The sequence below is a fragment of the Eulemur rufifrons genome, chromosome 20 (assembly GCF_041146395.1).
Source record: "Eulemur rufifrons isolate Redbay chromosome 20, OSU_ERuf_1, whole genome shotgun sequence".
Taxonomy (NCBI): Eukaryota; Metazoa; Chordata; class Mammalia; order Primates; family Lemuridae; genus Eulemur; species Eulemur rufifrons.
The window spans coordinates 27,683,280-27,704,296 of record NC_091002.1 but is presented as its reverse complement, the minus strand read 5'-3'; the positions used below and the strand labels follow the sequence as shown (position 1 = coordinate 27,704,296).

The 21,017-nt window shown below is 48.3% G+C and overlaps 2 protein-coding genes and 5 non-coding genes across 11 annotated transcripts; 1 reads left to right on the top strand and 6 right to left on the bottom strand.

Annotated features, from left to right (window-relative positions):
• Positions 1-3,948: 3,948 nt before the first annotated feature.
• Positions 3,949-9,192, top strand: IDH3B (isocitrate dehydrogenase (NAD(+)) 3 non-catalytic subunit beta). Of its 3 annotated transcripts, XR_011236415.1 has the most exons (13): positions 3,949-4,012; positions 4,153-4,233; positions 4,385-4,483; positions 4,578-4,698; positions 6,678-6,738; positions 6,820-6,952; positions 7,049-7,182; positions 7,275-7,377; positions 7,466-7,612; positions 7,829-7,923; positions 8,015-8,075; positions 8,739-8,943; positions 9,065-9,192. XR_011236415.1 is itself a non-coding variant. In XM_069496353.1 (12 exons), the coding sequence occupies exons 1-12, from the start codon at positions 3,977-3,979 to the stop codon at positions 9,143-9,145; spliced, it is 1,152 nt and encodes a 383-aa protein (XP_069352454.1). In that variant the 5' UTR covers positions 3,949-3,976; the 3' UTR covers positions 9,146-9,192. The 3 variants fall into 3 exon arrangements, 2 of the variants coding, with proteins under 2 accessions (XP_069352454.1, XP_069352453.1); XM_069496353.1 differs by lacking the exon at positions 8,739-8,943; XM_069496352.1 differs by having other exon boundaries at positions 8,739-9,192.
• Positions 9,193-9,199: 7 nt separating this feature from the next.
• Positions 9,200-14,656, bottom strand: NOP56 (NOP56 ribonucleoprotein). 3 transcript variants are annotated; one of them, XR_011236414.1, is made up of 13 exons: positions 14,607-14,656; positions 14,369-14,458; positions 13,901-14,015; positions 13,021-13,182; positions 12,681-12,879; positions 12,111-12,298; positions 11,878-12,029; positions 11,591-11,691; positions 11,086-11,234; positions 10,731-10,852; positions 10,402-10,539; positions 10,139-10,258; positions 9,200-9,671 (listed from the first exon to the last, which is right to left on the bottom strand). XR_011236414.1 is itself a non-coding variant. In XM_069496350.1 (12 exons), exons 1-12 carry the CDS (start codon positions 14,607-14,609, stop codon positions 9,291-9,293), a joined length of 1,800 nt encoding a protein of 599 aa, XP_069352451.1. In that variant the 5' UTR covers positions 14,610-14,656; the 3' UTR covers positions 9,200-9,290. The 3 variants fall into 3 exon arrangements, 2 of the variants coding, with proteins under 2 accessions (XP_069352451.1, XP_069352452.1); XM_069496350.1 differs by lacking the exon at positions 10,139-10,258; XM_069496351.1 differs by lacking the exon at positions 9,200-9,671 and having other exon boundaries at positions 9,678-10,258.
• On the bottom strand, positions 10,610-10,681 carry LOC138401307 (small nucleolar RNA SNORD57). Its single transcript, XR_011236466.1, has one exon. It is a non-coding gene; the product is annotated as a small nucleolar RNA SNORD57 (small nucleolar RNA).
• Positions 10,945-11,015, bottom strand: LOC138401308 (small nucleolar RNA SNORD56). The gene has a single exon (XR_011236467.1). It is a non-coding gene; the product is annotated as a small nucleolar RNA SNORD56 (small nucleolar RNA).
• On the bottom strand, positions 11,443-11,528 carry LOC138401324 (small nucleolar RNA SNORD86). Its single transcript, XR_011236482.1, has one exon. It is a non-coding gene; the product is annotated as a small nucleolar RNA SNORD86 (small nucleolar RNA).
• Positions 12,431-12,562, bottom strand: LOC138401312 (small nucleolar RNA SNORA51). Its single transcript, XR_011236471.1, has one exon. It is a non-coding gene; the product is annotated as a small nucleolar RNA SNORA51 (small nucleolar RNA).
• LOC138401325 (small nucleolar RNA SNORD110) lies at positions 13,304-13,373 on the bottom strand. Its single transcript, XR_011236483.1, has one exon. It is a non-coding gene; the product is annotated as a small nucleolar RNA SNORD110 (small nucleolar RNA).
• Positions 14,657-21,017: the final 6,361 nt, after the last annotated feature.

Here is a 21,017-nt window from a genome sequence, read left to right as displayed (position 1 = left end):
CACAGCATGGCAACAATATGAGCATAATGTTTACATTGGCTCCCTCAGTCCTCAGGTTCCACAGGGGCAATGTGGAGTGGCCTGGTAGATGCTGTGCATACAGTGGGTTTGTGTGGCATCTGAGGAACACTGAGCTTAGGGAGCCCACTTCTTTTATGGCAGGAAATAAGCAAACCTGCTCTTTGTCCTGGAGGGAGATATTGCCTCCTTCCTCGAGGTTGTTCACTGCAAACACAAGGAATGATTTATATAAAGAATAAATATGTGATGTCTAGTAGTGACTGGAATAATTGGGAAAATAAAGCTGGGCTGAGGTGGCAGATAACAATAGTTTCACATGATTTGACTTAACACATATGGGAATTTAGTGTTTGATAAAGGTAGAATTTCTTATCTGGAGGAAATGATAATAAATGATACTGGGCAATTGGCTAACCTCTGTGAAAAAATAAAGTTAAGGCCTTTATCTTTCACCTTTTACAAAACTAAACTTCAGATACATTAAACCACATAAACACACAAAACCCTAACAGCATTAGGCACACTATCGGGAGAATATGCTTATCATCTGAAGGTAGAGGAGGACTTCTGAAACAAACCTAGAACCTCAAAGGAGAAAACCAACACATTTATAGTATTACATGGGATGTAAGCAGAAATGGCGCATGTCTTAAAAACAGTAAAGATGGTAACTTATATATATATATATATATATATATTTTTTACCTCAATAAAAACAAACAAATAAATAAGACATGGGGTGGAGGAAAGAAATCGTACGTGCAACTTCCAGGAAATACCATTAAAGGGCTGAGGCCTCTACTCTTTTCCTTCCCCGTTCTTCCTGCTGTTGGAATGCTGGAACTGGAATAGCCTTCTTGGATCTTGAATGACCTTGGGAATGAAGGCTATGCAAGGTGGGCCAGCAAGATAATGAGTCTGTGCCTCTGACATTGTGGAGGGTCTCTCCAGCCCTGGATCATCTATTGCTGGACTCTCTTATGTAGGCTTGGGTGTGTTGTGTGAATATGATCACAACTGATACACCTGCCCAGCCCCAGGTGAAGGATCACCCAGGTGATTGGTGTAAGCCACTGATTGTCAACTCTGGTGGACTTTCAGAATCATCTGAGGAGCTTTTTAAAAACACCAGTGTCGGCCGGGCGCGGTGGCTCACGCCTGTAATCCTAGCACTCTGGGAGGCCAAGGTGGGCGGATCGTTTGAGCTCAGGAGTTCGTGACCAGCCTGAGCAAGAGCGAGACCCCATCTCTACTAAAAATACAAAGAAATTATATGGACAGCTAAAAATATATATAGAAAAAATTAGCCGGGCATGGTGGTGCATGCCTGTAGTCCCAACTACTCGGGAGGCTGAGACAGGAGGATCCCTTGAGCTCAGGAGTTTGAGGCTGCTGTGAGCTAGGCTGACGCCATGGCACTCACTCTAGCCTGGGCAACAAAGTGAGACTCTGTCTCAAAAAAAAAAAAAAAAAAAACACCAGTGTCTAGGTCCTACCCTAGACCAATTACATCAAAACCTCTGGAGGTCAGGCCCAGACAGGTATTTTTAAAAAGCTCCCCAGGTGATTCTAATATGCAATCGGGAGAATTAGTTTAGTTTAAGAATTAGTTTAAGCCAATCATAGCAAACCTATTCCCCTCTTTCCTAGGCTGTCTTGCAGTAGGAGTGGTCCTAGAGCCATGCAGGGCCACAGCCTGGTTATTAAGCCTTGCTTCAAATTCTGACAACCTTGAGACATAATTCATGCTCCAGAGCTCCCCAAGAGTGGAGGCTGAGGTAGACTTTAGCTGAGGCCACATCTTGCTGAACTCCTTCCCCTCCTCCTTATTCCCTTCCCAACATCTTTCCCCCAAGAACACTCCTTCCATAAGTCACTTGCATAAGAATCCCTGTCTCTGCTTCTAGGGAAGCTGACCCAAGGTAGCTCCTTTGCTTACATTTCCACTATCTCCTATAGTGTAGTCACTTCTCTGTAATCCTGTTTGTCCTTCAATCATAGATCCAATTCTCCCACTTCCAAGCAGCTTTCTCAGACTTCAATCTTCAAGGCATTGTCATTTATTATGTTACTTTTTTGATTGCTCATGGTTTTAGAAAAAGATCCAGTAGGCCTAATGGAGCAGAAATTCTGAAACTTTTGTGTGCAGTGGATCTCTTTGAAAGGCTGTTGAAGTTTGTGGACCCTTCCTTAGAAAGGCTTGTAAATGCATAAAATAAATAAGTTTACAAAGAAAATCAATTATGTTGATACATGGTAATTAAAAAGCTACCTTGTAATATACTACTATGTGTGCTGCTTCATTAATGCATTAAATAACATGATCTAGCATTGGGTCAAATGATGTCAAAGTAGGGATGAGAGTAAATGATATTTTAAGATATCTGCTACTGCAGTGGTGTTTACAACTAATTGATCACAACCAGTTACAGATTCCTTTATTCCTTCTCCACTTCCACTGCTTCACTTGACTAGCCTTTAAAATAAATAAATTAATTAATTAAAAAAAAGATCTGCCACAACTGAAATGTGTAATGAAAATATCTATACTTTCTACAAGTGACAAAGTCATACTACAGGTAGCACTGTGATCTGTGACCTACATTCATAATGAAAGGAAATGCTAAATTTCAGCTAGAGGTTAGTGAAAATAAAGATAATGATTTTTTGCTATTTCTCATCAAGTTAATAGCACTAATTTCTTTCTTTCTTTTTATACAGAGTGTTGCTCTGCCACCCTGGCTAGAGTGCAGTGGGTCATCATAGCTCACTGCAACCTCAAACTGCTGGACTCAAGCAATGCTCCTGCCTCAGCCTCCCAAGTAGCAGGGACTACAGGCAGGTGCCACTCCACCTGGCTAATTTTTCTATTTTTAGTAGAGATGGTCTCCCTCTTGCTCAGGCTGGTCTGGAACTCCTGAGCTCAAACCATCAGCCTGTCTTGGCCTCCCAGAGTGCTAGATTGCAGGCATGAGCCACCGTGGGCAGCCATAGTAGTACTAATTTCTACTCATCGGCAGCTGGGAGTTCTGTGGACCCCAAGTTAGGACCCCTGTACTGGAGGATTTGCAGGCCTAAGACATTGACATTCAATTCATCCAGCCTCACACTGAACACTCAAGTATGGGCACGTTGTCCATCATTATATGCCCTGGTGCTAAGCGGAGGAGGCTCCACAAATGTTAGAAGGGAACATGGCAGTATAACCTCCCTTTCCTGCTCCAAGAGATTGGTTAAAGAACTTTTCAAAGGTTCTAGCTGGATTTCTCTATTATCAGGCGGTATTGGTGAAAGATACTTTTGTGGGGACTTGAAGGCCCAGAGAGCTTGCTGAGCTCACAGGGAGAATACAGCGACCTTCATACAATAACGGTCTCATCTCCTTGGCCTGGTTCAATTGGTAACCTCCATCAGTCATTTTCACTCTGGCGACAGCCACATAACATCAGTTTGCAGATATTTTTTGAGTGTTAGGCTGAGCTCAGGTCTGTGTAGTTATCCTCAAGAAAATTAATATTTTCTGAAATGAAATGAAAATTTCCGGACCTTAGGACTGTGTTGTGTTCCTCTAATGCCTGACATACAAGTGTTCAGTGAGCACTGGTTAAAAGAACAAACGCATAGACACAAAAACTTTAAGACAGAATACTCGTAATTTCCTCCCAACCTCTTGTTAAACTCAGGTCCTCATTCAATAAAACGAAGTCACGCATTCTCCTTTAATGTTATTTTGAAGTTTCAACATAAATTAAATATGGCGACTGAAAATAAAGCAACAGACAAAGTGGTTGCGCATCCCGTGACCTCCGTCGCTAAGAAGGAGGTACAGGAGCGGGCAGGAGGTACGGGTTGGCGCAGATAAAGCACCACCAAGCACCCCAGGACGGCCAGGAAGTCGAGGGAAAGTGCCGCGCCAGCTTCGGCGTCACTTCCTGCGCGACTTCCTGCGGAAAACATGGCGTCGCTGAGCGGTGTCCGCTGGCTGACCCGGGTGAGGCACGGGGACACTCTGGGCAGGGGCGGAACGGGGATCGAGACTTGCCCCTGGGTTTCCTAAAGAGGGCAAGGTCACTGCAGTGTTTGGGGTCTGGGGGTGCCAGATCTGACCTCACAGGCTTGTCCCTATCGCAGGCGCTGGTCTCCGCCAGCAACCCTGGGGCATGGAGAGGTCTGGGTACGTCGGCCGCGGCGCAAGCTGCCTCGCGGAGCCAGGTATGCCTGAAGCGGCTCGAGTTTCGCTCACTCTCCTGTCACCTCCTCGCGGCTCCCTCCTCTTTTTTCCCACTCCTTTGCCCCTCTCTCTCCCTTCCGGGAAAGACCCCTGCTCCTGCCCCAGCTCTAGCTCTGCTGGCCCTACCCGCAGGCTGAGGACGTGAGGGTGGAGGGTGCCTTTCCCGTGACCATGTTGCCCGGGGATGGTGTGGGGCCTGAGCTGATGCACGCTGTCAAGGAGGTGTTCAAGGTGAGTGGCCTTAGGGATCCACAGCAGGGACGACGGGGTGGGTTGGAAAGTATTTGACCTTGACCCTGCAATTTTTGGGGACTTGTCCCTGAAGGCTGCTGCTGTCCCAGTGGAATTCCAGGAGCACCACCTGAGTGAGGTGCAGAATATGGCATCTGAGGAGAAGCTGGAGCAGGTGCTGAGTTCCATGAAGGAGAACAAAGTGGCCATCATTGGTATATGTGTCCCCTTGACATCTGCCCACATGTCATTTAAAATCAAATGAACAAATAAATGTTTATTAAGCCCCTCTCCCCACATACAAATATATTAACTCCCCAGACCTCCCACCAGTCATACTTTGGCATTTGTTCCTTCCTGTTGGGAACCCAGAAATTGAGAAATCATATCAGCTGTCTATGCAGGAAGGTTCCAGGGGTTTGGAGTCTGTCCTGAGGCTACATCAACCATCATCAAATCTTACTAATTGTCTTTCTAGCATGCCACTTCTAGCTGCCACTTTTCTTCTATCTTCCTTCTGCTTCCCTACTTTAATCTCCTCATTTGATTTTTTAGCTTCTCATTCTGCTTCTGTAGTCCATCTTCCACCTCTCTTATTTTGGAAATACCAGCCTGATTTTGCCAAGCCCAACCTTAGCATAGGAAAGTAAATTCTTTATAAGCTGGCTCCTAGTCTTCTGTCTTGGTTTCCACAACACTTTTTCTGTGTTTTGATCACACTAGAATATGTGTTAGTTTCCAAATATATATACTTATGCTGTTCCTTCTGCCCAGAATGGTCTTCCTTTGATGGTACCTATCGAAATCCTTCTCACTCATTCAGTGTGTTAGTTTCCTGTGGCTACCATAACAAACTACCACAAACCCAGTGTCTTAAAATAACAGAAATTTATTCTCTCTCAGTTCTGGAGGCCAGAAGTTTGTAATTAAGGTTTTGGTAGGTCATGCTCTCTTTTAAGATTTAGGGGAGAATCCTTTCTTGCCTCTTCCAGCTCTGGTGTCTTTTGGTGTTCCCTGACTTGTAGACACATCACTCCAATCTCTGCCTGTGGCTTTCTCCCCTCTGTGTCTCCGTATCTGTATCCCTTCTTTGCTCTATAAGGATTTTTTCATTGGATTTAGCGCCCATCCTAATGCAGGATGATGTCTTCTCAAGACCCTTAACTTAATTACATCTGCAAAGCCCCTTTCCCCAAATAAAGTCACAGGTTCTGGGGCTTAGAGCATGAATAATCATTTTGGGGATCACTGTTCAGCCCACTGCCCTCAACCTAAGGTCTGAGTGGCCCACTCTTCTGTGATACCTCCTCATATTAGAGATGGGGTTTCACTCTCTTGCCCAGACTGTAGTACAGTGGTGCAATCATAGCTCACTGCAGCCTCAAAACTTCTGGGCTCAAGTGATCCTCCTGCCTCAGCCTCTGAGTAGCTAGGAGTATAGGGTTGCGCCACCACGCTCAGCTAATTTTTAAAAATTTTTTTGTAGAGATGAAGTCTCACTATGTTACCTGGCTGGTCTCAAACTCCTGGCCTCGATCCTCTTGCCTCGGCCTCCCAAAGTGCTAGGATTACAGACATGAGCCACCATGCCCGGCCATTCTCTGTGCTCTTATGCATGTTAACACTTTTTCCATGGTATTTATCATGTCTTTCATAGTATCTGTCTTTCCCAGTGAACCGTTTGTTCCTTGAGGGCAGGAGTTGTATGGTTTTTGGTTGATATCCCTATTGCCTGACATAGTTGATTTTCAATAAATGGTGGTTGAAAAAATGTCAAATAAACACAGAAACATCGAAAAAAGGTCAGAGATCTGCTAGCATTGTTTCTCAACTTGTTATTAAACCCAGACTCCTCCTCTTCTTCTTCTTTTTTTTTTTAAATATACACACCATGGAATACTAAAACCCAGGCTCTTCTCAGATAAACATGAAAAAATCTGTCCTTTCAGATCATTTTGAAGTTTCAACATAAATTAAATATGATGACTAAAAATAAATGCAGTAGACAAAAATGTTTCTGACCTTATACATTATTCTCCTTTGCCGCTTTCCACCAGAGGCAATTAAATGTTACTGATTTAGGAGTGGGAAATGGGAGCCTGGGTTGCATTATGTACCCGAGGAGATTGGACACTGGTCTGGGCTCCCTTAAGTGTGGCCTGTGCCTGACACTCCTTCTACTGTGTTTACACAGGAAAGATCCACACGCCGATGGAGTATAAGGGGGAACTAGCCTCCTATGACATGAGGCTGAGGTAGGTGGTGGGGGTGAGGGGAATGGGTGAGAGGGGCACTGGGGCACCAGGCGCAGAGCTGATGACTCTGCCCACCTTTAGGCGTAAGTTGGATTTATTTGCCAACGTAGTCCATGTGAAGTCACTTCCTGGGTACATGACTCGGCACAACAATCTAGACCTGGTGATCATTCGAGAGCAGACGGAAGGGGAGTACAGCTCTCTGGAACATGAGGTGAGGCCGGAGAAACTGGGGAGGGCAGGGATGGAGGTGGGAGAGAGGTGGAGCGCCTTCCCAAGGTCACCCAGCTGCTTCTCTCTTCTTACCCAGAGTGCAAGGGGTGTGATTGAGTGCTTGAAGATTGTCACACGAGCCAAGTCTCAGCGGATTGCAAAGTTTGCCTTTGACTATGCCACCAAGAAGGGGCGGGGCAAGGTCACTGCTGTCCACAAAGCCAATATCATGTGAGGACCATGGCTTTGCATAGGATGGGCTCCTGGGAAGGTAGCTTCCTGTACTTTCCTGGCTGATTCTGTTCCTTTTGGCCCATGGACAGGAAACTTGGGGATGGGTTGTTCTTGCAGTGCTGCGAGGAGGTTGCTGAACTGTATCCCAAGATCAAATTTGAGACAATGATCATAGACAACTGCTGCATGCAGGTGAGGCCTCCCCATGCCTCCCCTCGCACGGCACTGAGGAGGGTGGGGGGTGGAATTCACTTCTTCACACCTACATCTCACCCCCTAGCTGGTGCAGAATCCTTACCAGTTTGACGTGCTTGTGATGCCCAATCTCTATGGGAACATTATCGACAATCTGGCTGCTGGCCTGGTTGGCGGAGCTGGTGTGGTCCCTGGTGAGAGCTACAGTGCAGAGTACGCAGTCTTTGAGATGGTGAGTGAGGCTGCTTCCTCCCTCAGCCATTTCTCCTTGCCTGTGCCAGTCCTCAGACCTCAGGTCTCCCATGAGTCCCAGCCCCAATCCCAATGCCTGCTCTTGCTAAGTGACCCTGGCCTGCTCCCTGCCTCCCGTGGAGTCCTTTCCCAACCTCAGCCTCTGCTACACATCCTGCCTCCTGCCAATGACTCTGGCCTGCCCCTCTCTCCACAGGGTGCCCGGCACCCATTTGCCCAGGCAGTGGGCAGGAATATAGCCAACCCCACGGCCATGCTGCTGTCAGCTTCCAACATGCTGCGACATCTCAAGTAGGTCATGGGACGCTGAGTGTTGTCAGGGAGCCACGGGATGGTGTTTTGAGGGGGGGGTGTCTCAATTTCTTCCTGTCCACATTGACAGCCTTGAGTATCACTCCAACATGATTGCAGAGGCGGTGAAGAAGGTGATCAAAGTCGGCAAGGTGAGTTCAGAAAGGCTGCGGCCTCAGGGCCTGCGCACTACTCTCTGGGGAACCTGGCTGGGGGCCTCCTTCCCCCCGGGTCCCCAGAACATCTTTGCTCTCTGATCTTTCCCGGTTCCTCTCAGGGCTGTTCTTTACCTCCCTTCTCTTGGCTGTTTCATCTCTTGATCTCTCCTTTGCCTGAGTTCTCATCTGCTATTCCCTTTCCTGCTCCATCCTCTGCCCCTTTTGTGGGCCATCTGAATGCAGAATTTGCAGCTCTCTCAAGGGATGGAGCAATGAGGGAGCTAGACAGGATGAGGCGCCAGCTTCACCTTCTCCACACCTGGGAGCCAGTCCTCATCTTCCTCTTGCTGTCCTCTTTCCTCCCACCTGTTGTTTCTGTATATCCTATAAGGTAGCCGCCTCCTTGTCTCTAATCTGCATTTTCCTATCATCTCACTTCCTGCTCAGCCTCCTGCCCTAATGTGGCTGCCCAGCTAGCTAATGGTGGCTCAGGCATGGGCAGGTCCGTGTGCTGCCGAACCTGGCCTCTCCCTTCCCTGCTGCATTGCCATCTTCTTTCACCCCTTCTTGGATTCCATTTCTTGATCACACTGCCCTGCCTGCCTTCATGGGCTCTCTTCTCTTCTCCCCCACGGCTCTTGCCGGTGGTGGCTGTAGGTGCGGACTCGAGACATGGGCGGCTACAGCACCACAACCGACTTCATCCAGTCTGTCATCGGCCACCTGCACCCCCATGGGAGCTAGAGCCCTTTATTCCTTCCAACCTCACAAGGACCACATACTACCTATACATTCCTTCAGTACAGTGGACCAGGGAAGAGATCTCGAACCTCTAGGCAGTGGACCATAGCCATTTTTCTGAGCAGAGCCTAGGTTGTCCTAGGGCTGGCTTCCTTAGGGAACTGCATCTGTTGGATGCTGGTGGTGGGAGTGTCAGGGGTGGGGGCCTAGGCTGCAGGGATGATGACAGTTCTCCCCCGCAGGTTCGAACCTCTGACATGGGTGGCTATGCCACTTGCCACGACTTCACTGAGGCTGTCATTGCTGCCCTGCCCCATCCATAGGTCCTGCCCATACCTATGTAAGATGTTCAATAAAACATGTGAATCAACTTTTTGGTGAATTTTGTTTTTATTGGGAGTATGAGACGTGGAGTGGGAAATGTCACTGTGGGGCATGGCACACCCCTCCTCACAGGGAATGTCCATTCTAATCTTCCTGGGGTGCTTTGTGGAACTTTTTCTTCTTCTTGGAGCTGCTTTTGCTGCCAGCAGCCTCTTCAGGGCCACTGCTGACTGTCTCCTCCTTGGAAGAGAATTTCCTCTTCCTCTTAGAGACACTCTTGTTGCCTGTCTCTTCGGGATCACTGACTACTGCTTCCTCCTTCGGTGAGGATTTCTTCTTCTTGGGAAGACTTACACTGGCAATGGCCTCCTCCTCAAGGTCACTACTAACCAACTCCTCCTTGGAAAAAGATTTCTTTTTCTTGGGTTTGGAGACAGGGATAGATGGGTGGTCTTCCATTCCATTCTCCTGAGGAACCTCCTGGAGCTTCTGCTTTTTCTTCTTTTTGGGTTTTTCAACCGTCTCCTAAAAGGAAGAGGGGGAGATAGGCATGAGAACAGTGTCAACTATAGTCTGGACGCACACACACACCCATTACATTTTTAGCAGTAGCCAGGGCAGGAAAACTGGCAAAATTCTGTTAAAATTGCGCAGTGTTTCTGGGATGGTTTTTTAATTGTGTGGGTATAACTTTGGAAATCCACCCCAAAGGCTACTCCCAATTAGAAGGCAAGGGAGAACATGTCATGAGAAAGTACCTCAGCCCACTAAATAACCTATAGAAAAACCCACCATGCTGGTCACAATAGAACCATCATGCCAAGTTGAAGAGGGGACCCTGAAACACTTTAACAAAGTGGGGACTAAAGGAAAACCCCAGGGAGAATGAGTCTAGTCTCGCAGGCTGGCAACCTCCCTGCCCCCATCCCCACTGAGAGACACTACCACTTCCGGAAACGTCTGAGAAGAAGCAGAGCAGGAATTTACACTACCCCAGGTTGAGGACTCCTGGGAGGCAGCCGAGGACAGAACACACTTGCCCAGGGAACGGGTGTGTGCTACAACCAGCTCTCTGGGCTCTTGAGCAAGTTGTCTCAGCACCTATCTCCTTCCTATAGAATCAAGAGGTAGTTTGAGATGTTTCAGGTCCTTGTTTCAGTCCAAAAGCCTGGACTCAAGACCACGGCTTGACGAAGCACATCCTTTGTTCTGCTGGTGAAAATCCTACCACCTAGAATCTCATCTGCCTACTGACCTCACACTCCTCCTGAGTACTACTGCTGTTTTCTGAAGAAGCGAAGGCAAGCGCAGCCAGTCGTTTCTTTTCCTTCTTCAAGCGTTTCTTCTCCTGTTTCTCCAGTTTCCTAGCCATCTCAGCAGCCGCCTCCTCTGCCTGGTTAAAGAAAAGTGCTGAAAAGGCTTGAAAACCTCTGGTGTTCCAAGGCCTCCTTTCTGACTTTATTGGATCAGGCTCATTAAATCAGTTTTTTTGCCTCCACTCTACAAGGTCAGGCCGAGACAGTTCATCACCTCCAACAGTCAGCCATGTGGCTCTCCCCCTACCCAGAGACCCTGACCACTGACCTGAACCATTGCTTCTTTCATGACATCCAGATTCTTCCGAGGAATCTCTCCAGTCTCATAGAAGGACAACCGTTCCTCAACTTGTTCTCGAAGCTTCTCCCCAAATACACTCGTGGGCACCTCTGGATGTGTGTACGTGGGTAAACGAAGCTGGTCAGCCCCTGAATGGACAAACAGCCCCCCACCCCACCCAGTGTTCCTTCTACCCTCAGCTTCACTCAGACCCAAAGTATCAACACTCACTAGGTGAACTGCTGTTGACGAAAAATACTACCATCATCGTAGAAGCTGCTAAGGTAGTCAGCCCCCCACCCGAGCCCCGTCTCCTCACAAGTGCCAACCCCCCCACCCATACCAGAGAAGCAATCGATTCGTGAGGCAATACTGCATTTGTTTGCCAGGTATCGGGAGATGCGGCCTTTGTTCTTAGCAGCTGCTCGGCCAATGAAGGTGGAGTGGAAAATGAGTCCGTATTTTGGTGTGTTACCCCTTGTCTTCAGGGCTCTGAGAGAACATTCAGTGGAGAGTTTGAGATGAGAAATTTCAACCCCATTAGCCAAGGTAACTCGCTCCGGCCCCCCGCCCAGTCCCCAGAGCCTCAGGACAGACTGGATCGCTTCCCCAGTGCATGCCAACCCACAGCTCCCAGAGGCAGAGGGAAGGCATCCAATGTCGCTGACCTGGAAACTTGGTCCCTTTGCTGGGCCCTGGGAATCACTCAGACACCAGGACTGGCCATCACCCCCATAGCAGAGGCCTGTATAGGTCAGGGAGCCCTGGTTGGCCATCACTGTGATCCCCAAACAAGCAGTGGGCACCAGAAGTGGCACCTGAGTGTGGGCAGGTGCCCGCACTGGTACCTGAACAGGGCCTTTTCAGCCCCAAGGATCTGCACAGTGGATGCTGGATACTTGGCCAGGTTGGTGAGGCTGCCAGCATGAGCGATGAGACGTGCACCTACCTGGAGAAAAGAGTCAAGGAAGGGGTCAGAGAAGCTGTCACCGCTGACCTGCCAGTTGCATGACCCCTGCTCTCCTCCTCCCCATCAAGCACAACTGGGGACGATACAGTGGGCCAGGAAATACAGCACTGCAGACGCACATGGCAACACTCCCATGCCCCTATTTTAGTGTCCCCCACGACGCACCGCTTCCCCAATTAGGGCTGATAGGCTGGGGGCTACTTGGCTCATCTTGGAGCGCAGGTACGTGTGTAGGCTCTGGCGGTACTCTGACAAAGACACCACACGACTGGAGAAGCTCTCGATGTTTATCAAGTCAATGGCAGATATGTCCATACCTAGGAAACACCAAATGTGAATCCAACAGCCAGCTACTTAAGGCCCCGTACCTTATGGTGGCTGCCAGGCTCTGTACTGACCCATGGAGGACCGTGAGGCATCTAGAATAGCTTTAGCCTTGGCTCCATCCATTGTCAGTTCTTCCAGCTTCTCCAACTTTTCCTCATTCAGCTCCCTTCGGTTTCCGATAAACTGGGCGAGGCGGCAGTACGTGGCATTGTCGTTGATGATCTTCACCAGCTCTGGAAAGTGATACCCGTACCACTCCCTGCAAAGAGCCACAGTCACTCTCAGCCCAGCTGCTTCATCTCAAACAACAAAGCCACAGCCTCAGCCCTCTCCACACCTACTCCCTGCCTGGAGGAAATGGGAACACCTTAGATTCAAATCCCCCTCAACTCCATGTTCCCCCATTCACAATACAGACCAGGCACAGGGCCTGGGCTGGGGTGTACATGGGGTAGCTTTACTCTGCCTCCTTTTTCTATACAGGCAGTGTAAGAACACAGCCTGTGGTAAGCACTAGGAGGCCGAGCTCCAGCCCCAGCCCACAGGGTTCTACCCACAGGAATTAGTCCTGCTCAAGACTCTGAATTAGCTAAAACTACAGGGCAAAGACTCCAGTGTTAGGGATGGCCCCTGCACTTTACCTGACACGCATAGAGAAGGTATTGATGTCTTTATCCAGCTGGTCCAGGAGACTAATGGACTGGATGATCATATTGTCCACCCGATTCACATTAAACTTAACTTTGGCCCGAGAATAGCTGTGTCCCAGCCCCAGCTGGGCTTTGCAAGCAGACAGATCGGTCAGACCCTTCACCAGATTATGGAAATGCAGACGAACTCCTAAGAGGAGGGCAGGACTGTAAGCAAGGAAGGGCTCTGAGCTAGCTCCTGCACTCATGGGCACCAGCCAAACATGAGGCCTCCCAGAAACCCCCTTGAAGAGGCAAAGAATGGCAGGAGCATGACATATGATGGTCTCACCTCGCAGGACCTCGGCTATCACGCCTCCAGTCTGGCAGTTGTACCCTAATTCTTCCTGTATTGCAGCACCGATCTTGGGATCCCCAACCCCCAAGAGTACTTTCTTCTTTTTGGTCGGCAGGTGGGTCTCCAAGAACAGACGGAGGTCCTCATGAACAACACCTCAGGGCACAGAGAACATAGCTCCCACTAACACACTGAAAGATGCAAAAGGATCTCATCCCCTCAGCTGGTCCTGTGGAGCATGCTGGAGTGGCATGCCTAGACCCCTCCCCTCCAGGCATTGCTCAGAGACACAGAGACATCAGTGACTGCACTCAGGGGATTGACAGATACGAAAGTCATCACTGCAAAGCCTGGCCCAACCAAGGGAGGAACTACACTGAGGTCCAACAGCACAGGTATGAAATACATAACTGAAAGCTTATAACACACCCTTAAGTATTTAGTACCCAAACTGCCTTCTGGGAACAAACCTTTTTTTGGCTTTTGTTTGTCAAAATTGCCTTTTCCAATCAATTGAAAGGTACAGCAGAGAAGTAGACATTTGACTGTGTTTCAGCCAACTGGGTGGGTGTTAAACCAGTCCCCTCCATTTCATTGAAGAATCATTTGTCACTAAAGTTCCCCAAGAGAAATATCTACATCCTGGATCATGTGCTTTAAATGTGGAAGATGCAGTCTACCAGTTCCCAGATCTTGAGCTCAGGGAAGAAAATTATCTTAAATTACATCCTGTTCACTTCCAATACTGCCCAAGCACCTACCAGATTTAGAGCTAGCGAAGAAAGGTAAATGCTATTATAAACCCCTTAAGAAGATAACGTAAGAAACCGCACGTAGCTTCTTTCTTTAAAATACTTGGCAGTGGCTGACTCACCTTCAGACACCGCATTGGCATTTTCCAAGGCAACCTGGGATGAGGCAAAGGGACAAAAGGCCACTAGACGAACGATGTTGTGGAATTTGCCCAGATTGAGCACACACTCCTCCACCTGCGGGTGTGGGGAGAAAGAGGATGAACGGTTTCTTTGCTCTTGCCTCTGCGGCGCAGTAAAACAGCGGTTCTCATCCCTGGACGCTTTTAAAATGTACCAATGCCTGGGCCCCACATCCGGGTTCTGCTTCAACCGGTACGGGGCCAAGTCCCGGAGCCCCATTTCTAATTGCTCCTAAAGTGATTCAAACCATGATTCAAGGTGAAGATCCCCCCCACCCCGCTCTAGACCTTTCCAGGCCCAGTTCCCCCTCCTAAGAGCGGCTGGCCACGTGGGAGCGCGCGGGGCATGCTGGGACCTGCACGGCCCGAGGGTCTGCGGCGTCGGGAGAGCCCACTGATCGCACCCACCTGCGGCAGCAGCAGACTTATCTCCTCCACCTCCTTCAGCGCCAGCAGCGCGTAGCCAACCGCGTGCTCGAAAAGCACGTGCAACAGGACCTGGAATGGGAGCCGGGGCACAAGCGTCAACGCGGCCTCAGTGTGCGCCCAGCCCCGCTCCTGGCGCACGCTCGGGACCGGCCTTGGGCCCGATCCCGGGCCCACACCACCGCCTCCGCTTCTCCCGCGACCCGCCACCACTCCTCACCATGGCGCCCACTCCTTGCTCGGCTCGCAATGCGGCTGGCGCGCTCTGGCTCGCGGACCCAGGCTCCGGAGGCCACGCCCCCACCTCGCCGACCAATCAGAGGCCGGGGACGGCACCATTCCCGGGCCTTCGGAGGGGCCCGCCGGGGTGGTAGCGCCCGGAGGGCGAGCAAGGGTGGCGCGGAGCGCAGGCAAGCGGGTCTTTTCCGGCCTCTGCAGCTGCGCGGCCGGGCGCGGTTGCCTGGGACGCGCTGGACCCAGTCGGGCCTTGCAGGCCGCAAGACGTTTGGAAAGGCCCTTTTCCGGATAGTAGTCCGATCGCTCATGTTTTCGTCACATAGGTTGCGGGCAGTAGAGCTCGGTGAAGCGGCGCGGGAGGCTCTTGTGTGGGGCGCGGCGACCCTCCGAGACCCCTGCCTGGCCGGCGTTCCGCAGCGCCGGTGACCTCGGGCCCTAGACCCCTCCCTGCGCCTCACGCCCCCAGGACCCTTCCATTCTCGCCTCCCATTCCGGGACGGTCCTCCCCAGAGCCCCGTGGGCCGCGCGCGCCCTTTCCTCCTTCCCGGGACAGGAGCGGTCCCCGGGGCGCTCTGGCGCAGACTTCTGGAAACATGGCTCCTCGCGGTCGTCTTGGTGCTGCTGAATTTATTAATTATTTTTAAAAAGTGACGGTGGCAGGCAATAACGTGGGAAAGAAAGATGATCCCCACGTCTGCCTAAGCCGGTTTCTTGTTCCTGTTTCAGGGGACCCAGCTCCTTTTGCTGGGCCACGTGTTGCTCACCGGTTTGACCAGCCCTAAGTTCTTAGATCCGAGTGAATGGGAGCTGCTTCTGTGTCCTCGAGGGTGGCTTTTGGGCACTCAGGGGACTATTTCGGGATTATTTTTGCTTTAATGACCAATAATAGAGTTACAAACCCAAAACCCGTTTATTCTTAAGTAGTATATGCCCTGGTAAATGAAGAAAATAATTCTAAGTGGATTCTTATAACTTAAATTCTTACAACTATACATCGCATTTATAAATTTAATGTTATTTTCTTCTTAAGCGACTCAGTTACTTGACAAATAAAATCCAAGTACATAGTTCGCTCTTATAAATCCAGTATATTAAACCTAAAAATATGGTTGATGAATCTCATAATCTCAATATTGCTTACAGATGTGGTTAAATTCTGCTACACATTCACTCATTTCACATTTTAAAATGGAATTGCACGATTAATTTATTATGTATTAATATATCAAATTCTCTTAAACATGATAAATACTTCACATACCAAATTAAACAGATGATTCCAAAATGTAATGGAAAATATGAATGCGATGACTTCTGTTTACTTCATTATTTCTATACTTTATCCTAAGTCTTCCTTGGGTTCCAGGTGCTTATCCACTGCAGAGGTCCCCAACCTTTTTGGCACAAGGGGCCAGTTTCATGGAAGACAATTTTTCCACGGACCGGGGGTTGGGGTGGAGGACATGGGAGGAACGGAGTTGGGGGCAGTGGTGCAGAGCTCAGGCGGTCTACCCCGGGGACAGCCCCGGGGATTGAGGACCCAGCACTAAGGTAGGGGTTTTTAAGTGAGAAATCAGAATCCTTTAATGGGTTGCAAAATTCAGTCATTCACAGACAGTATTAAAAAAAAAATAGGTTAAAGAGAATAGGAAATAAGAGTATACCTCATAGAGGGCTGGCCTAGGTGGCTCACGCTGTAATCCTAGCACTTTGGGAGGCAGAGGCGGGAGGATCGCTTGAGGCCAGGAATTTGAGACCAGCCTGAGCAAGAGCAAGACCTTGAAAAAAAAAAAAAAAAGGAAAGGGCCGGGCGTGGTGGCTCACTCCTGTAATCCAAGCACTCTTAGAGGCCAAGGCAGTAGGATCGCTTGAGCTGAGCAAGAGCGAGATCCCGTCTCTATTTAAAAAAATAGAAAAAATTAGCCAGGCATCCTGGCGAGAGCCTGTAGTCCCAGCTACTCCTGAGGCTGAGGCAGGAGGATTGCTTGAGCCTAGAAGTTTGACTTCAGTGAGCTGAAATGGCACCACTGCACTGTAGCCTGGGTGACAGAGTTAGACCTTGTCTAAAGAAAAAAGTATGCCGGCCAGGTGAGGTGGCTCACGCCTGTAATGCTAGCACTCTGGGAGGCCGAGGCGGGTGGATAGCTCGAGGTCAGGAGTTGGAGACCAGCCTGAGCAAGAGCGAGACCCCGTCTCTTACTAAAAATAGAAAGAAATTATCTGGCCAACTAAAACATATATATAGAAAAAAATTAGCCGGGCATGGTGGTGCATGCCTGTAGTCCCAGCTACTCGGGAGGCTGAAGCAGTACGATCGCTTAAGCCCAGGAGTTTGAGGTTGCTGTGAGCTAGGCTGACGCCACGGCACTCACTCTAGCCCGGGCAACAGAGCGAAACTCTGTCTAAAAAAAAAAAAAAAAAAAAAGGATGCCACATAGAGTAAAAGATTTGTAAGACTTGTCTCAACTATATATATACACACATAGAAATACATGTGTACATGTGGAAATATATTTTCACATATGTACACATATGTAAGCCAAACACGTTTCTGTGTGTTAGATCAGGATACAAAAAACCTGAGTCACTCAATAAGCCAAAAGATAACCACAGTCATTCTTTGGATAGACTCGACTCCTCTGGTTACAAAGGAGCTGTAATGAAGCTGGTGCTCAGGTTCTAGAGCTGCGGGAGGCATTAATCCTGCTGTAATGTGGCTGTTTTGGGCTGGCTGCTAGGCCTGTGCACTCTGTCCTCTCACATGTGCTGATCCCAGCCAGATGGTCAAATCTCCGAGCTCGCGGTCTCCTACTCCTTACTGCAGGCCTCTACTGGTTCCAAGCCATTTGGCATACGTGTATTCCCTCATGGAGGCATGCATGGTCTTTAGGATCACCTACCTGCTATATAATGAGGACCAGGTTCCTTACCACAGGGACTTTATTCTAGCACTTCCCCCACGAATGCTGTACTGGCTTTCCTGTGCTGTACTGATCATTATGCTGGATCGAGCTTAGTACCTCTATAGCAGGGGTCTGCAAACTATGACTCATGAGCCACATCTGGCCTGTGGCTGGGCCCAAGAGCAAAGAATAATTTTTACATTTTTAAAGAGTTGTTAATCACCATCAAATTGGTATTAACTGATCAACACTTAAGTGCACATATAGTAATAACATTCATTGGGTGTCTGGCAGAGGGGAGGGGGAGAAGGGAATGGGTATAGTCACACCTGTTGGGTGCGGTACGCACAGTCTGGGGGAATGGACATGCTTGAAGCTCTGACTTGGGTGGGAGAGAGGCAATATATGTAACCTAAACATTTGTACCCCCATAATATGCTGAAATAAAAAAAAAAATTTTTAAGTTGTTAAAAAAAAAAAAAAAGAATATGCAACGACTGTGGCCCACAAAATCCACGATACTTACTATCTGACCCTTTGCAGAAAAAGATTGCTGGTCCCTGTTCTTGAGGCATGCAGCTTCACCTGTGCCATGGTCGGAGGAGCAGGTACAAGGGAACAGACATGGTACTTGTAGAAGTGGATACTTGCTGAAATTGAAAAGATGTGCAAATGACCCCTTAGCAAATTAGGCACAGATGAAGAAAGTATCAGTGAGCTGGAAGATATTGCCAAATAATTTATCTAGAATGCAATAGAGAGAGATAAGGAGGTGAAGAAAGATTAGAAGACATACAATGTGGAATGAGAGAGTCTACCATCTGTTTTGATTGGAGCTGTGGAAGGCAGGAAGGAAAAAGAGGAGGAACAATATTTGAAGAGATAATGGGTGCAATTTCCCCAGAACTGATGAAAAGCCTGGATCCAAAGGTTCAGCAATGTGTCCCAAGCAGGATAAATTAGAAGAAACCCACACTCACTTGTACTCATTATAATGAGACAGCAAAACACCAAAACCAAACAGACAATTTTTTTTTTTTTGGCACCTCATTGTCCTCAGTAAAAACAAACAGAGGATCTTGAAGGCATTTTTAAAATTGTTGATTCAAATTTATAATAGTCATAGAATTACTCAGCATTTTGGATTCTGGATTTTCAAATTAGGGATGCTGAACTAGTAAGTATGATACAAATATTCCAAAATCTGCGCCCCCCCCCCCAAAAAAATCTGAAATCCAAAACACTTCTTGTTCCAGGCATTTTGGATAAGGGATGCTCAACGTGTAATAACTCACGACCTCTGACTTCAGAAACTTTGCAATCCTAGGAGACTGACTATGATAAGTGCTGAAGTGCGGTGGCATGGGGGCTGAGCCAGAAGACAATTTGGCCTACTGTTCCTGAGGTAGACTTCATGGCTGGATGGACCTCACGGGATTTTATGTATTCTTAGAAGAATGTGTAGGTCATTTAGAGATGCAGTATGGAAAGGGAGTGGAAGCAAAAGCCAGAAACAAGAGAAGAACCTGTTAGAGCTGTAAAATCCAACCTGGTCAGTAGTTGAACAAAAGACTGAAGGGTTTAGAACGTAAGACCTAGATACAAGGAGCCTTGAACATAAGTCGGGATGAGTGGTTTGGGTCTGGTAAGACTCTTGCTTCTCTGGCAAGCAGTGTTTGGAGGTTAATTTGGAGACGATGTGCGAGACAGATTGGCCAAAGCGTTCCACCTGCAAAAATGTCCTGCAGGGCAGCAGGTCTGAGTGGGAGCTGTGAGTTTCCCAGGTGTGCTCCAAGTTCAAGGTTAAAGCCATGTGGCACCTGGGGCCTCTTTTTCCTGTGTAGATTCAACTGTTTTCACCCATTGGGAAGGATCATAACACTATACCATCTGACATTTTTCATTTAGTCCAGCCTATGGTTAACTGTGTCACTTTGGTGTAAATTAACCCAGAGTTTTTAGTGTGGCAATGCTGACGGGGACCTAGCTGGGCATGGTGGCACATGCCTGTAGTCCCAGCTACTCGGGAGGCTGAGGCAGGAGGATCACTTGAACCCAGGGGTTTGAGGTGGCTGTGAGCTAGGCTGACGCCACAGCACTCTAGCCGGAGCAACAGAGTAAGACTTTGTCTCAATAAATAAATAAATAAATAAATAAATAAATTCATTCCAGGGACTGGGGAGAACTTCAGGAAAGGAAACTGCATGAAACCACCACAAGATGGCGGCACTTCATTCGAGAGTGAGAAAATCACATTTGAAAGGGCCTCTCGCAATTCTTGGGCTATCTTCTCAAATGTGGAAAGAAACCGTGCAACATTCTTCAGTAACAAGTTATACATATGGGCAGCATTTCTTTACATAGACACAGAAGAGTGAAAACCTCCTGGGAAGGCCGATTAGCCCAGCGTCCCTTGTCTGTTTTGGCCATGAGGACCTGGCATCCTGTGTGTGCGGGCTGCTGTGTGGATATGACTTCTCGGGGGAGACTTTTTCTTCTCCACTTTCTGCCAAGGTCAAGAGAGATAAATGTCTCTTTCAGTGTGGCAGGTTTATTTCTTATTGTCCCTTACAGAGCATGAGGAATTTGGTGCCCCTGTTTCGGTGTGGCTCCACAGAGCATATCTGAAGTGACTTTGCTGAGCGGAGGGTTACCAGCATAGTGGATGCTGTTGGCACCCTGCCAGACCCCTACTGGCTGCTGTGTCGCTCCCACCCCCAGTTTCTGTAAGTGTACAGTCGGGGGAGAGCAGATGTCCCCTTTGATGTTCTTAGCCTGAAGTGCGTTCCTACTTATGTGATTCTGTGTACAATGGAGATCTTAGGAAAAGGAAATAAAAGTTGAGCACTTAGGTTATTGGAAGTGACAGGATCTGCCTGCAAAAATAGCCTCCAATGGATAAAATTCAGTATCTGCTTTATTTCCCTTCAGTAAGGAATGCACAGACAACCTAGGGCAATATCAGCAAGACATCGGTTCCATTTCTGGGGATAAAGTGTTAGACTTTCTAGTTCAAATCATTCTTAGGGGAGCTGAGGAAAGGAAGGAAGGAAGGAAAGAGGGAGGGAAGGAAGGAAGGCAGGCAGGAAGAAACAAAGGAAGGAAATGTCGTTCATGCCTGATGGCTTGTAGGCTGAATAGCAAAGTTTTAAGATGGAATGAACTGGAAGGTTAAACTCAAGAACACAGAGATGATAGCAATCTGTAGTCTGTTCCCTAACAACAGCATGTCCCAGCTATAAAAGCCACACCACAACACCCATCCTCTCTTACCTCTGCCTGCTTCCTCTACCCATCTCCCTAGCTCCCCAGAAGTTTCCTATTGCTTGAGGGTCCCAGGGGCCACCATCAACTAACTAATCCTTTGGTGGATTCCTCTCAAAAGAGCTTTAGTGTTTTCTTGGTAGAGGTCTTGTAACTATTTGAATCAGAAAATTTTCTGTTAAATTATGTCCACAAATTCATTGATAACCCTCCCTTTAAGAGGTGAA

Coding starts and splice junctions, on each gene's coding strand:
- IDH3B (XM_069496352.1), top strand. CDS start 3,977: ATGGCGTCGCTGAGCGGTGTCCGCTGGCTGACCCGG. Junction 4,013..4,152: donor GTGTCCGCTGGCTGACCCGG/GTGAGGCACGGG, acceptor TCCCTATCGCAG/GCGCTGGTCTCCGCCAGCAA. Junction 7,183..7,274: donor GTCCACAAAGCCAATATCAT/GTGAGGACCATG, acceptor GCCCATGGACAG/GAAACTTGGGGATGGGTTGT.
- NOP56 (XM_069496350.1), bottom strand. Junction 14,016..14,368: donor TAAGTCTGCTGCTGCCGCAG/GTGGGTGCGATC, acceptor CCACACCCGCAG/GTGGAGGAGTGTGTGCTCAA. Junction 10,540..10,730: donor TGAAAGAAGCAATGGTTCAG/GTCAGTGGTCAG, acceptor TTCTTTAACCAG/GCAGAGGAGGCGGCTGCTGA.